General features: G+C 35.6%; 1 protein-coding gene across 8 annotated transcripts in view; it reads right to left on the bottom strand.

Moving 5' to 3' along the window:
• Positions 1–4,303, bottom strand: part of LOC139443983 (pleckstrin homology domain-containing family D member 1-like) — a 71,887-nt gene extending 67,584 nt beyond the window's left edge. For all 8 annotated transcript variants that reach the window (XM_071224877.1, XM_071224878.1, XM_071224879.1 and 5 more), the window contains exon 1: positions 4,106–4,303. In XM_071224877.1, coding sequence (XP_071080978.1) covers positions 4,106–4,224 — 119 coding nt within the window. In that variant the 5' untranslated portion in view covers positions 4,225–4,303. The remainder of the gene's footprint in view (positions 1–4,105) is intronic.
• Positions 4,304–14,126: the final 9,823 nt, after the last annotated feature.

Below are 14,126 nucleotides of genomic sequence, written 5' to 3'. Positions count from 1 at the left end.
TCATCATTCAAGATTTAACCTTCACAATGCAGCCATTTATGCAGAAAATCTTTTAAGATACAGCAAACATCTTTCAACATTCCATTTTAAGCTTTGGCAGAAATTTTAAAGATTCTGATTCAACTAGGCTTCCCATACTCGTCCATCAACAACACTTCCAATTGAACCAATTCCTAGTTTGAACAAATGGACCATTATTTGTTATTAGGTTAGTTAAACAAGCACTGAAGTAATTGTAATAGACAGAAGCTTGGCTTGATTAAAACATAATTTTAATGATCAGATGAAAGAAAGAGATCAGGGTGTCGCTCTAAGCCATGTGAGCGCAAAGCCGATCATAACCTTCATACGGTAACCATGGCAGCATAGATTTAAACATTGGCTCCTTTATTTTTGACTCTGCATTAACCACAACTTGACACTGATCTTTTTTCCCCATTAAATTTATCCTGATAATAGAAAAATTTACTGAAACGTGTTGTTATCGGGATTCGAACCAGCGTAGTCCTTACCGAAGCCTAATCATGTGCTAATGAATGTAGTCTTCTGCCACAGTGACATGGAAGAAATTGTGTGGAATTAACAATGGCATATTTACTAACATCAAGATGAATAGTTAGTCTGTTTATGAACCGATATGGTTGTAATACAAATCCCATAACTATACAATCACCCCCATTCCATTTGCATCCCCTTCTTAGCTCTTGCAGCCTATACTCATTCCGTTTCAGCTCTGACATTAAGATACTTGAGGGCTCGTAAATACAGTGTAACACTTGAAGAAATATTTTTATTTAACCAAATGGATAACTTTATTTATTTTCGACTGCATGCTAGTTGAGATAATTATAACCATTACAACTAGGGATGTGTATTGAAGGTTTAAAGTGCATCACAATATTTTGCGATGCACAAGTCCGTATTGCGATATGGATTACAAAATATTGTTTGATAATAAGTTTTGAATTCAGCAGCAATCTGATACATTAAGCAATGAATAATTGAAGTTCATAAATGGAACAAAACAAGTTGCTGGTACAACATGATGTTTATTCAGTCAATAAATACGCAGCCATCTTGGGGCCCCCCGATGCATGCTTCGGGGCAGCGAAGACATTTGGCAAGAAAATAACTATAAAATCGCTGTTTGACATCACCCCATATATCAAGCATGAAAAAATTATATTCTGATACCTATCATGGAAAGAATGAACCTCAATTTACCGATATACCGATAATACTGCACACCCTTAATTATGACATTCAATCCTAAGTGAACAGGACAGCAATATTCACATGAATATTCATGAGCACTGACAAGGACATTATCATAAATCTGGATGTCGATTCTATACTGATAAACTTAAAACCAGGAAAACATCATCCAGGCAAGGGAATCACAATAACAGATGATATTTGCAGGTGATAAAAATATCTATAAATACCCTACTCCTGATGACTCAAAGCACTTGAACATGTGCTGAGGTGAAAATGGATGTACATTAAATCACCAATGTCAAGGCTTTGTCACTTACCCCTAAAAAAAATAACAATCAATTTCTGAACAAAATGGGATCCTCCGACTCCATATTTCTGATGCATTGCCCGTCAATGTCACAGGTATTGAGCCACTTCATTTCTACCACATTCGCTGTAATAAGCACCCTACTCAGAATAAGTACCCCCAATGAACTTCTAGACCACTCTGCAAGTAAATCTTAAAAGCAACCCCTACTAAGATTAAAAATGTACATGACAGTCCATATTTACTTGCATAGATTATTTACAAACATATTTTATAGAAAAAAAGAAGCACAGATGGGGTGCTAACTAATTTGTATTGCCTGCTAACTCATATTGAAAACATTTTAGTTTCATCAACGTTTGAACCACATTTGTTCACTACTATTCCGTAAACATATTTCTCTTGTGCATGGTTTTAAAAAGTGCCCCCTTGTCAATTTTATAAACACAGCAGGTGCTTATTACACCAAGTACAATAAGTACTGGTATCAATCTGAAGCTCTGTAATGTGTCCTTAACAGTCACTATACTTTCAGTCCTCTGTTTTTCTGACAGAATTCAGTACAAGTTACCTTTGCATCCAACATAGTTTTAAAAAGGTGGTGAAACCCCCTTATACCCCATTCACAAATAATACCATCACTCTCGTTTCACAAATAATTGATCACTGGTGAAAAAATATAGGAATTGCTATTGTACAGAACATGCAGAAAGACCGAGAGTCAAAGAACATTCTACCCAAACATTTAATATCAGTATTGATTTCCAAACTAAACATATTGCACTTACAATCACCCCAGTAGTTGTTCAACAATCACATTTTGCAACATAAGATTAATATTTGTCACCACTCATCTGTTTTCTGATCAAATAGTCAAATAAATAGGTTGGACATTTTCCTACTCTTCTACCTTGTAAACCTTTAAGTTTGCCTGCTTCATCATTATGACACATCCTCTCCATCCGAAAATTGTAGCAATACCTTTGTAAAAATGGCCTTCTGATACCACTGTCATAAATCAAGTCTACATAATGCCACCATCTAAATGACATCATAGAAAAAGATAGTTTGCCACAGTTTAGAGACCTGTCATAGATCGGAGCCCTACATACTGTCCATTACTGCTAAAAGCATTGAACTCTGACAATCATACACAGCTATTTTGTTCGTCACTTGTATTAAACTGCTGATGCTTACAACATGATGAATCTTGAGGGAATATCTTAATGGAACGGTCACAAAATAAATCTTAAAGTAAAATCCTGTACGAGAAAACTGTCTAACAATATGATGTATGACTCATGTTTAAGTACATGTAATACCATATAGCACTAACCACTGCTAACAGTAATAAAAATAGCATAACCAATGCATTATATACACAATTACAACATAGTTTAGACATAACTGTATCTGATCTTTTCATTCACCAAGACCACCAGCTTGATATTTTCCCAATACAGTGTTCAAAACTACAAAAGGTTATGCCATTATTATCTTTGAGTTCAATAAATCTAACCATTTTATTAGTGCTACCTGTATTAATTAGCTAATCTGTATGTGTAATCACAAAGCAATCTACATCAGATCAGGAAGCTAGTAAGGCATCTGGATGTGTATTCAGTCATTCAGTGTCTGTCTTATCACTGATGTGCTTCTGCAACTTAAATGGCCAGTGGTTCACCAGCTGTATACAGCCTTGATGATTGATATTGATCATATGATAGGGTCCTGAGCAAAAAGTCAACTTCTTGACTCATCCAACTTTGATTTAAAGTCTGGTAGTAATTGATTCTGAAAGAACAACGGATTACCCAGTCTAAGTTATATCACGTGTATGTACAAAGTACAATTCTACAAAATACAAATTAAACTAGTTAGCCATACATGACATTATCAACTATAGAGTAACATACAAATAGTTCGGCTGTAACCTTATTACCAACGGTGTATAAGATTACTGGAGCAGCAAACATGATATACCCTATATCTGGGCCTGCTTTAGATTTTATGGAGGAAGTGAACACATGCCTCAGTTGCGGTAATTTCCCAGAAATACTGTGTGTATATACTGTGAAGGGGAATTCTGAAAATATCACTCATATCTGAAACAATATAAGAAGGAACGTCACATGATTACTGGAGCAGCAAACATGATATACCCTATATCTGGGCCTGCTTTAGATTTTATGGAGGAAGTGAACACATGCCTCAATTGCGGTAATTTCCCAGAAATACTGTGTGTATATACTGTGAAGGGGAATTCTGAAAATATCACTCATATCTGAAACAATATAAGAAGGAACGTCACATGCTTTCATAACTTGATTACACGAGTGACTAAACTCGACCAGTCTGTCCTCAGCATGTGTAGTAAGATCATGTGTTGTTTACAAACAGAAAATCAATATGTCAAACCCATACAACCGTCTCTTCACAAAATAACAAGCATGACGGGTTTGACAAATAATACAAACTAAACGAACACATGTAAACATCCATATATCGAAATGTCAAATGTCATTGATGCACTCTAGGGTCACTTTTCCATGATTGCCTTTCGACTGGCAAATGTCTTACCTTTTCGACCACTTGTTAGATTGATGGCCAAACGGTTTCTTGAACAATGTACCATGTATTTGAATCCGTGATGCCCAGTCGCAAGCTGGCTGCCTTGAAATTTCTGGCATATTGTTCATATCAGTCAGTAAGCCCTAATATTAAACCATGTCGTACATATAATCATTAATGGAACAGGTTCAACTTTTCACATCCCATCTCTGTGGTCGTCGCTATTTTACATACTTTTCGAGACCAAGGAAGCGTACCGCTTTTATCGAGTGGTATAGCTCTTCGTATCGCGCGTACAACTCAGTTTGACTGTTATTCTATGTGCGTTCGGCTGATACATGTGCGCTGTTATCGCTCTGTCGCCTGGCAAACAAGAAATGTTATAATACGGACGGATGCGGTGAATTCGTAGACACCGCCACCTCCAAGACAAACCGGGAGTGGAGTTAGATATTGGAATTAAATGATGATAAGTAATCTTAGCATTATTATTATTATCACTGATCGCCATACCGGTCTCGTTTATGTTTCTGAGTGTTTCGTTTGCATATGTTGTTGTTTTTTTTAATTTCAAAAGTGTTTAATAAAAGATATGGTAAGGCCTCTTTGTAAATAAATTAATAACCCCGTAAGTGATGAATAGGGGATTACCGTACTTTTGTTATGAAAGCATTAGCAGTATCCTTTGAGCATTAGCAGTATCCTTTGTAAATAGGTACATACATGTATATCCAAGCAGAGAGGGACAAGATGATAGCAATAATATTATTGTCATTTAAAACTTACTATTTGAAATACATTTGCCACATAATAATTCAATATCTATATGTAATAAATCAATAGATGAGTATATTTCCCTACCATATGTCTTTTGTCTACGAGTTCCCTGAATTTTGTCTTCGATTTTGGAGTGTCTAGGAATTCTCCTTGTTCCCATTTAGTGTGGTGAGGAATATCTATGTGAGAATTTTAATGTGTATAGAGGCTAGAAGTATGTATATTGTTTCGCAATTTTATGTCAAGTTTCATATTTAGGACGTGTTTGTTATTTCATTCTTATTTAAGAAAGTACAATGTTTCCCAATAGCATTAACAACCACTAAAATAAAATAATTTTATTTTCATCTTACACATTTTCACCCTGCTTCATAGAAAAAAACCCATTCTAATAGGAGGGCCCGACTTTCTTTCCCAACGCAATATTTTCACCACATCCAACACGTCCTTTAATCATTATTTTGTGTGTAGAAGTTGAGGCAATTGTTTTTAAAGTATTTCCTGGTACAAATTGTAATCTTAAAAGATTACCGTGGTTACACCTCTTATCATACCCACAGTGGACGTCTCTACATTTTCATTTCCCAATATGCCATACATGTGTACCACCATTCACCACTTCGGTGAAACCCACTTTTTCTTTTGTCAGGGTCTGTATGTGACACTATTTAAATAGTCAGGCTTTCAGAGGTCATTTTCATACCACTTCTAAAACCATCCAATGAGGCTGAATAAGGCCATCAAAGAATAAATTATGCCGTAGAGTAATATTACAATTGTGCAAATATGATGAAACAAATACCCGACAACGCGTTTCGTGATCGTGGTTGTCTTTAGCAATAACACACCGACCATACCCTCCAAAAAAAATCTAGCTCCGAGGCTCACGGCTCCGTGCTTTAAATGTTGTTGACCATGCATTCAGACACTCTAGACTGCATTCTAGTTCCAAACATACTTTCAATCATGAATCTGATATAGCTGCCACCCCATGTGACCTAGGACTTAAAGACTCCAAAATATCATGCATTCCTTGGACTGTTTGGGAACAACACGTTCAATCAGTTTTAATTAATTAATTTATATATATAGGTCTTAAATCTTCAGACCATTGAGTCTGTATATAACCCACAATGGCATCGAACATTGAGAGAAATCGGACAACTACCTCAAGAGTCACAGATGGCTGAAAAATGGTGTATTAGAGCTGAAAAAACAGTTTTTGATCCTGGAACAGATCACAGCATAAGAGGTCACAGGTTCATATACCTTTTAAGTAGTCCGACATATTAATAGTTTAACAATGACTTTAGACGAGACAGAAGGGTACGTTCAGCGACAAATGTGTAGATTGGCATCTAAGAAGTTCTAAAAAAGATAGAAGGTAACAATATACCACGGTTTAACACCTATTTTCCAAAGCTCCCACGCCCTATATAAACATTACCAACCTACTTTTCGAGACAAACATGGCCACCCCCATATAACACTTTTGGAGACCATTTTTCAACGATTTTTTAAAAATCAGTTAGACCAGCTAGAAAGATACTTTCTGCGACAAAAGTGTAGATGGACATATTAATAATTTAAATAAAAATAGAAAGTGACAATATACCCCGGTTTAGCACCTTTCCGTTCCAGTTTTCCAAACCCTCCACGCCCTATATAAATATCACCAATCTACTTTTCGAGACCATAATGGCCGCCTTCTATAAATACCATCAACAGACTTTTGGAGACCATTTTTCAACGATTTAAAAAAAATTAAGTTAGACAAGCTAGAAAGATACTTTCTGCGACAAAAGTGTAGATTGACATCTTAATAACTCTATAAAAAATAGAAAGTGACAATATACCCCAGTTTAGCACCTTTCCGTTCCTGTTTACCAAACCCTCCACGCCCTATATGAATATCACCAACCTACTTTTCGAGACCATAATGCCCGCCTTCTATAAACATCACCCACAGACTTTTGGAGACCATTTTTCAACGATTTTTAAAAATTAATTTAGACAAGATAGAAAGATACTTTCTGCAACAAAAGTGTAGATGGACATCTTAATAACGCTATAAAAAATAGAAAGTGACAATATACCCCAGTTTAGCACCTTTCCGTTCCTGTTTTCCAAACCCTCCACGCCCTATATAAATATCACCAACCTACTTTTCGAGACCATAATGGCCGCCTTCTATAAACATCACCAACAGACTTTTGGAGACCATTTTTCAACGATTTTTAAAAATTAATTTAGACAAGATAGAAAGATACTTTCTGCGACAAAAGTGTAGATGGACATCTTAATAACTCTATAAAAAATAGAAAGTGACAATATACCCCGGTGTAGCACCTTTCCGTTCCTGTTTACCAAACCCTCCGCGCCCTATATGAATATCACCAACCTACTTTTCGAGACCATAATGCCCGCCTTCTATAAATATCACCAACAGACTTTTGGACACCATTATTCAGCGATTTTTAAAAAATAATTTACACAAGCTAGAAAGATACTTTCTGCAAAAGAAGTGTAGATTGACATCTTAATAATTACAAAAAAAATAGAAAGTGACAATATACCCCAGTTTAGCACCTTTCCGTTCCTGTTTTCCAAACCCTCCACGCCCTATATAAATATCACCAACCTACTTTTCGAGACCATATTGGCCGCCTTCTATAAATATCACCAACAGACTTTTGGAGACCATTTTTCAACGATTTTTAAAAATTAATTTAGACAAGATCGAAAGATACTTTCTGCGACAAAAGTGTAGATGGACATCTTAATAACGCTATAAAAAATAGAAAGTAACAAGATACCCCAGTTTAGCACCTTTCCGTTCCTGTTTACAAAACCCTACACGCCCTATATAAATATCACCAACCTACTTTTCGAGACAATAATGCCCGCCTTCTATAAATATCACCAACAGACTTTTGGAGACCATTTTTCAACGATTTTTAAAAATTAATTTAGACAAGATAGAAAGATACTTTTTGCAACAAAAAGGTAGATGAACATCTTAATAACTCTATAAAAAATAGAAAGTGACAATATACCCCAGTTTAGCACCTTTCCGTTCCTGTTTACCAAACCCTACACGCCCTATATAAATATCACCAAACTACTTTTCGAGACCATAATGGCCGCCTTCTATAAATATCACCAACAGACTTTTGGAGACCATTTTTCAACGATTTTTAAAAATTAATTTAGACAAGATAGAAAGATATTTTGTGCGACAAAAGTGTAGATGGACATCTTAATAATTAAAAAAAAAATAGAAAGTGACAATATACCCCGGTGTAGCACCTTTCCGTTCCTGTTTACCAAACCCTCCGCGCCCTATATGAATATCACCAACCTACTTTCGAGACCATAATGGCCGCCTTCTATAAATATCAACAACAGACTTTTGGAGACCATTTTTCAACGATTTTTAAAAATTAATTTAGACAAGATAGAAAGATACTTTCTGCGACAAAAGTGTAGATGGACATCATAATAATTAAAAAAAAAATAGAAAGTGACAATATACCCCAGTTTAGCACCTTTCCGTTCCTGTTTACCAAACCCTCCGCGCCCTATATGAATATCACCAACCTACTTTTCGAGACCATATTGGCCGCCTTCTATAAATATCACCAACAGACTTTTGGAGACCATTTTTCAACGATTTTTAAAAATTAATTTAGACAAGATTGAAAGATACTTTCTGAAACAAAAGTGTAGATGGACATCTTAATAACGCTATAAAAAATAGAAAGTGACAAGATACCCCAGTTTAGCACCTTTCCGTTCCTGTTTACCAAACCCTCCACGCCCTATATGAATATCACCAACCTACTTTTCGAGACCAAAATGCCCGCCTTCTATAAACATCACCAACAGACTTTTGGAGACCATTTTTCAACGATTTTTAAAAATTAATTTAGACAAGATTGAAAGATACTTTCTGCGACAAAAGTGTAGATGGACATCTTAATAACGCTATAAAAAATAGAAAGTGACAAGATACCCCAGTTTAGCACCTTTCCGTTCCTGTTTACCAAACCCTCCACGCCCTATATAAATATCACCAACCTACTTTTCGAGACCATAATGGCCGCCTTCTATAAATATCACCAACAGACTTTTGGAGACCATTTTTCAACGATTTTTAAAAATTAATTTAGACAAGATAGAAAGATACTTTCTGCGACAAAAGTGTAGATGGACATCTTAATAACTCTATAAAAAATAGAAAGTGACAATATACCCCAGTTTAGCACCTTTCCGTTCCTGTTTACCAAACCCTCCGCGCCCTATATGAATATCACCAACCTACTTTTCGAGACCATAATGGCCGCCTTCTATAAACATCACCAACAGACTTTTGGAGACCATTTTTCAACGATTTTTAAAAATTAATTTAGACAAGATCGAAATATACTTTCTGCGACAAAAGTGTAGATTGACATCTTAATAATTAAAAAAAAAATAGAAAGTGACAATATACCCCTGTGTAGCACCTTTCCGTTCCTGTTTACCAAACCCTCCGCGCCCTATATGAATATCACCAACCTACTTTTCGAGACCATAATGGCCGCCTTCTATAAATATCACCAACAGACTTTTGGAGACCATTTTTCAACGATTTTTAAAAATTAATTTAGACAAGATAGAAAGATACTTTGTGCGACAAAAGTGTAGATGGACATCTTAATAATTAAAAAAAAAATAGAAAGTGACAATATACCCCAGTTTAGCACCTTTCCGTTCCTGTTTTCCAAACCCTCCACGCCCTATATAAATATCACCAACCTACTTTTCGAGACCATATTGGCCGCCTTCTATAAATATCACCAACAGACTTTTGGAGACCATTTTTCAACGATTTTTAAAAATTAATTTAGACAAGATCGAAAGATACTTTCTGCGACAAAAGTGTAGATGGACATCTTAATAACGCTATAAAAAATAGAAAGTGACAAGATACCCCAGTTTAGCACCTTTCCGTTCCTGTTTACCAAACCCTCCACGCCCTATATAAATATCACCAACCTACTTTTCGAGACCATAATGCCCGCCTTCTATAAATATCACCAACAGACTTTTGGAGACCATTTTTCAACGATTTTTAAAAATTAATTTAGACAAGATAGAAAGATACTTTGTGCAACAAAAAGGTAGATGAACATCTTAATAACTCTATAAAAAATAGAAAGTGACACTATACCCCGGTTTAGCACCTTTCCGTTCCTGTTTACCAAACCCTCCGCGCCCTATATGAATATCACCAACCTACTTTCGAGACCATAATGGCCGCCTTCTATAAATATCAACAACAGACTTTTGGAGACCATTTTTCAACGATTTTTAAAAATTAATTTAGACAAGATAGAAAGATACTTTCTGCGACAAAAGTGTAGATGGACATCATAATAATTAAAAAAAAAATAGAAAGTGACAATATACCCCAGTTTAGCACCTTTCCGTTCCTGTTTACCAAACCCTCCGCGCCCTATATGAATATCACCAACCTACTTTTCGAGACCATATTGGCCGCCTTCTATAAATATCACCAACAGACTTTTGGAGACCATTTTTCAACGATTTTTAAAAATTAATTTAGACAAGATTGAAAGATACTTTCTGAAACAAAAGTGTAGATGGACATCTTAATAACGCTATAAAAAATAGAAAGTGACAAGATACCCCAGTTTAGCACCTTTCCGTTCCTGTTTACCAAACCCTCCACGCCCTATATGAATATCACCAACCTACTTTTCGAGACCAAAATGCCCGCCTTCTATAAACATCACCAACAGACTTTTGGAGACCATTTTTCAACGATTTTTAAAAATTAATTTAGACAAGATTGAAAGATACTTTCTGCGACAAAAGTGTAGATGGACATCTTAATAACGCTATAAAAAATAGAAAGTGACAAGATACCCCAGTTTAGCACCTTTCCGTTCCTGTTTACCAAACCCTCCACGCCCTATATAAATATCACCAACCTACTTTTCGAGACCATAATGGCCGCCTTCTATAAATATCACCAACAGACTTTTGGAGACCATTTTTCAACGATTTTTAAAAATTAATTTAGACAAGATAGAAAGATACTTTCTGCGACAAAAGTGTAGATGGACATCTTAATAACTCTATAAAAAATAGAAAGTGACAATATACCCCAGTTTAGCACCTTTCCGTTCCTGTTTACCAAACCCTCCGCGCCCTATATGAATATCACCAACCTACTTTTCGAGACCATAATGGCCGCCTTCTATAAACATCACCAACAGACTTTTGGAGACCATTTTTCAACGATTTTTAAAAATTAATTTAGACAAGATCGAAATATACTTTCTGCGACAAAAGTGTAGATTGACATCTTAATAATTAAAAAAAAAATAGAAAGTGACAATATACCCCTGTGTAGCACCTTTCCGTTCCTGTTTACCAAACCCTCCGCGCCCTATATGAATATCACCAACCTACTTTTCGAGACCATAATGGCCGCCTTCTATAAATATCACCAACAGACTTTTGGAGACCATTTTTCAACGATTTTTAAAAATTAATTTAGACAAGATAGAAAGATACTTTGTGCGACAAAAGTGTAGATGGACATCTTAATAATTAAAAAAAAAATAGAAAGTGACAATATACCCCAGTTTAGCACCTTTCCGTTCCTGTTTTCCAAACCCTCCACGCCCTATATAAATATCACCAACCTACTTTTCGAGACCATATTGGCCGCCTTCTATAAATATCACCAACAGACTTTTGGAGACCATTTTTCAACGATTTTTAAAAATTAATTTAGACAAGATCGAAAGATACTTTCTGCGACAAAAGTGTAGATGGACATCTTAATAACGCTATAAAAAATAGAAAGTGACAAGATACCCCAGTTTAGCACCTTTCCGTTCCTGTTTACCAAACCCTCCACGCCCTATATAAATATCACCAACCTACTTTTCGAGACCATAATGCCCGCCTTCTATAAATATCACCAACAGACTTTTGGAGACCATTTTTCAACGATTTTTAAAAATTAATTTAGACAAGATAGAAAGATACTTTGTGCAACAAAAAGGTAGATGAACATCTTAATAACTCTATAAAAAATAGAAAGTGACACTATACCCCGGTTTAGCACCTTTCCGTTCCTGTTTACCAAACCCTCCGCGCCCTATATAAATATCACCAAACTACTTTTCGAGACCATAATGGCCGCCTTCTATAAATATCACCAACAGACTTTTGGAGACCATTTTTCAACGATTTTTAAAAATTAATTTAGACAAGATCGAAAGATACTTTCTGCAACAAAAAGGTAGATGAACATCTTAATAACTCTATAAAAAATAGAAAGTGACAATATACCCCGGTGTAGCACCTTTCCGTTCCTGTTTACCAAACCCTCCGCGCCCTATATGAATATAACCAACCTACTTTTCGAGACCATAATGGCCGCCTTCTATAAACATCACCAACAGACTTTTGGAGACCATTTTTCAACGATTTTTAAAAATTAATTTAGACACGATAGAAAGATACTTTCTGCGACAAAAGTGTAGATGGACATCTTAATAACTCTATAAAAAATAGAAAGTGACAATATACCCCAGTTTAGCACCTTTCCGTTCCTGTTTACCAAACCCTACACGCCCTATATGAATATCACCAACCTACTTTTCGAGACCATAATGGCCGCCTTCTATAAATATCACCAACAGACTTTTGGAGACCATTTTTCAACGATTTTTAAAAATTAATTTAGACAAGATCGAAAGATACTTTCTGAAACAAAAAGTTAGATGGACATCTTAATAACTCTATAAAAAATAGAAAGTGACAAGATACCCCAGTTTAGCACCTTTCCGTTCCTGTTTTCCAAACCCTCCACGCCCTATATAAATATCACCAACCTACTTTTCGAGACCATAATGGCCGCCTTCTATAAATATCACCAACAGACTTTTGGAGACCATTTTTCAACGATTTTTAAAAATTAATTTAGACAAGATTGAAAGATACTTTCTGCGACAAAAGTGTAGATGGACATCTTAATAACTCTATAAAAAATAGAAAGTGACAATATACCCCAGTTTAGCACCTTTCCGTTCCTGTTTACCAAACCCTCCGCGCCCTATATGAATATCACCAACCTACTTTTCGAGACCATAATGGCCGCCTTCTATAAACATCACCAACAGACTTTTGGAGACCATTTTTCAACGATTTTTAAAAATTAATTTAGACACGATAGAAAGATACTTGCTGCGACAAAAGTGTAGATGGACATCTTAATAACTCTATAAAAAATAGAAAGTGACAATATACCCCAGTTTAGCACCTTTCCGTTCCTGTTTACCAAACCCTCCGCGCCCTATATGAATATCACCAACCTACTTTTCGAGACCATAATGGCCGCCTTCTATAAACATCACCAACAGACTTTTGGAGACCATTTTTCAACGATTTTTAAAAATTAATTTAGACAAGTTCGAAATATACTTTCTGCGACAAAAGTGTAGATTGACATCTTAATAATTAAAAAAAAAATAGAAAGTGACAATATACCCCTGTGTAGCACCTTTCCGTTCCTGTTTACCAAACCCTCCGCGCCCTATATGAATATCACCAACCTACTTTTCGAGACCATAATGGCCGCCTTCTATAAATATCACCAACAGACTTTTGGAGACCATTTTTCAACGATTTTTAAAAATTAATTTAGACAAGATAGAAAGATACTTTGTGCGACAAAAGTGTAGATGGACATCTTAATAATTAAAAAAAAAATAGAAAGTGACAATATACCCCGGTGTAGCACCTTTCCGTTCCTGTTTACCAAACCCTCCGCGCCCTATATGAATATCACCAACCTACTTTTCGAGACCATAATGGCCGCCTTCTATAAATATCACCAACAGACTTTTGGAGACCATTTTTCAACGATTTTTAAAAATTAATTTAGACAAGATTGAAAGATACTTTGTGCGACAAAAGTGTAGATGGACATCTTAATAACGCTATAAAAAATAGAAAGTGACAAGATACCCCAGTTTAGCACCTTTCCGTTCCTGTTTACCAAACCCTACACGCCCTATATAAATATCACCAACCTACTTTTCGAGACCATAATGCCCGCCTTCTATAAATATCACCAACAGACTTTTGGAGACCATTTTTCAACGATTTTTAAAAATTAATTTAGACAAGATAGAAAGATACTTTCTGCGACAAAAGTGTAGATGGA

The sequence above is a fragment of the Haliotis cracherodii genome, unplaced genomic scaffold, assembly GCF_022045235.1.
Source record: "Haliotis cracherodii isolate W230 unplaced genomic scaffold, xgHalCrac1.p SCAF_5, whole genome shotgun sequence".
NCBI lineage: Eukaryota > Metazoa > Mollusca > Gastropoda > Lepetellida > Haliotidae > Haliotis > Haliotis cracherodii.
Note: the sequence above shows the minus strand (reverse complement) of the source record. Positions and strands in the feature narration are given on the sequence as shown.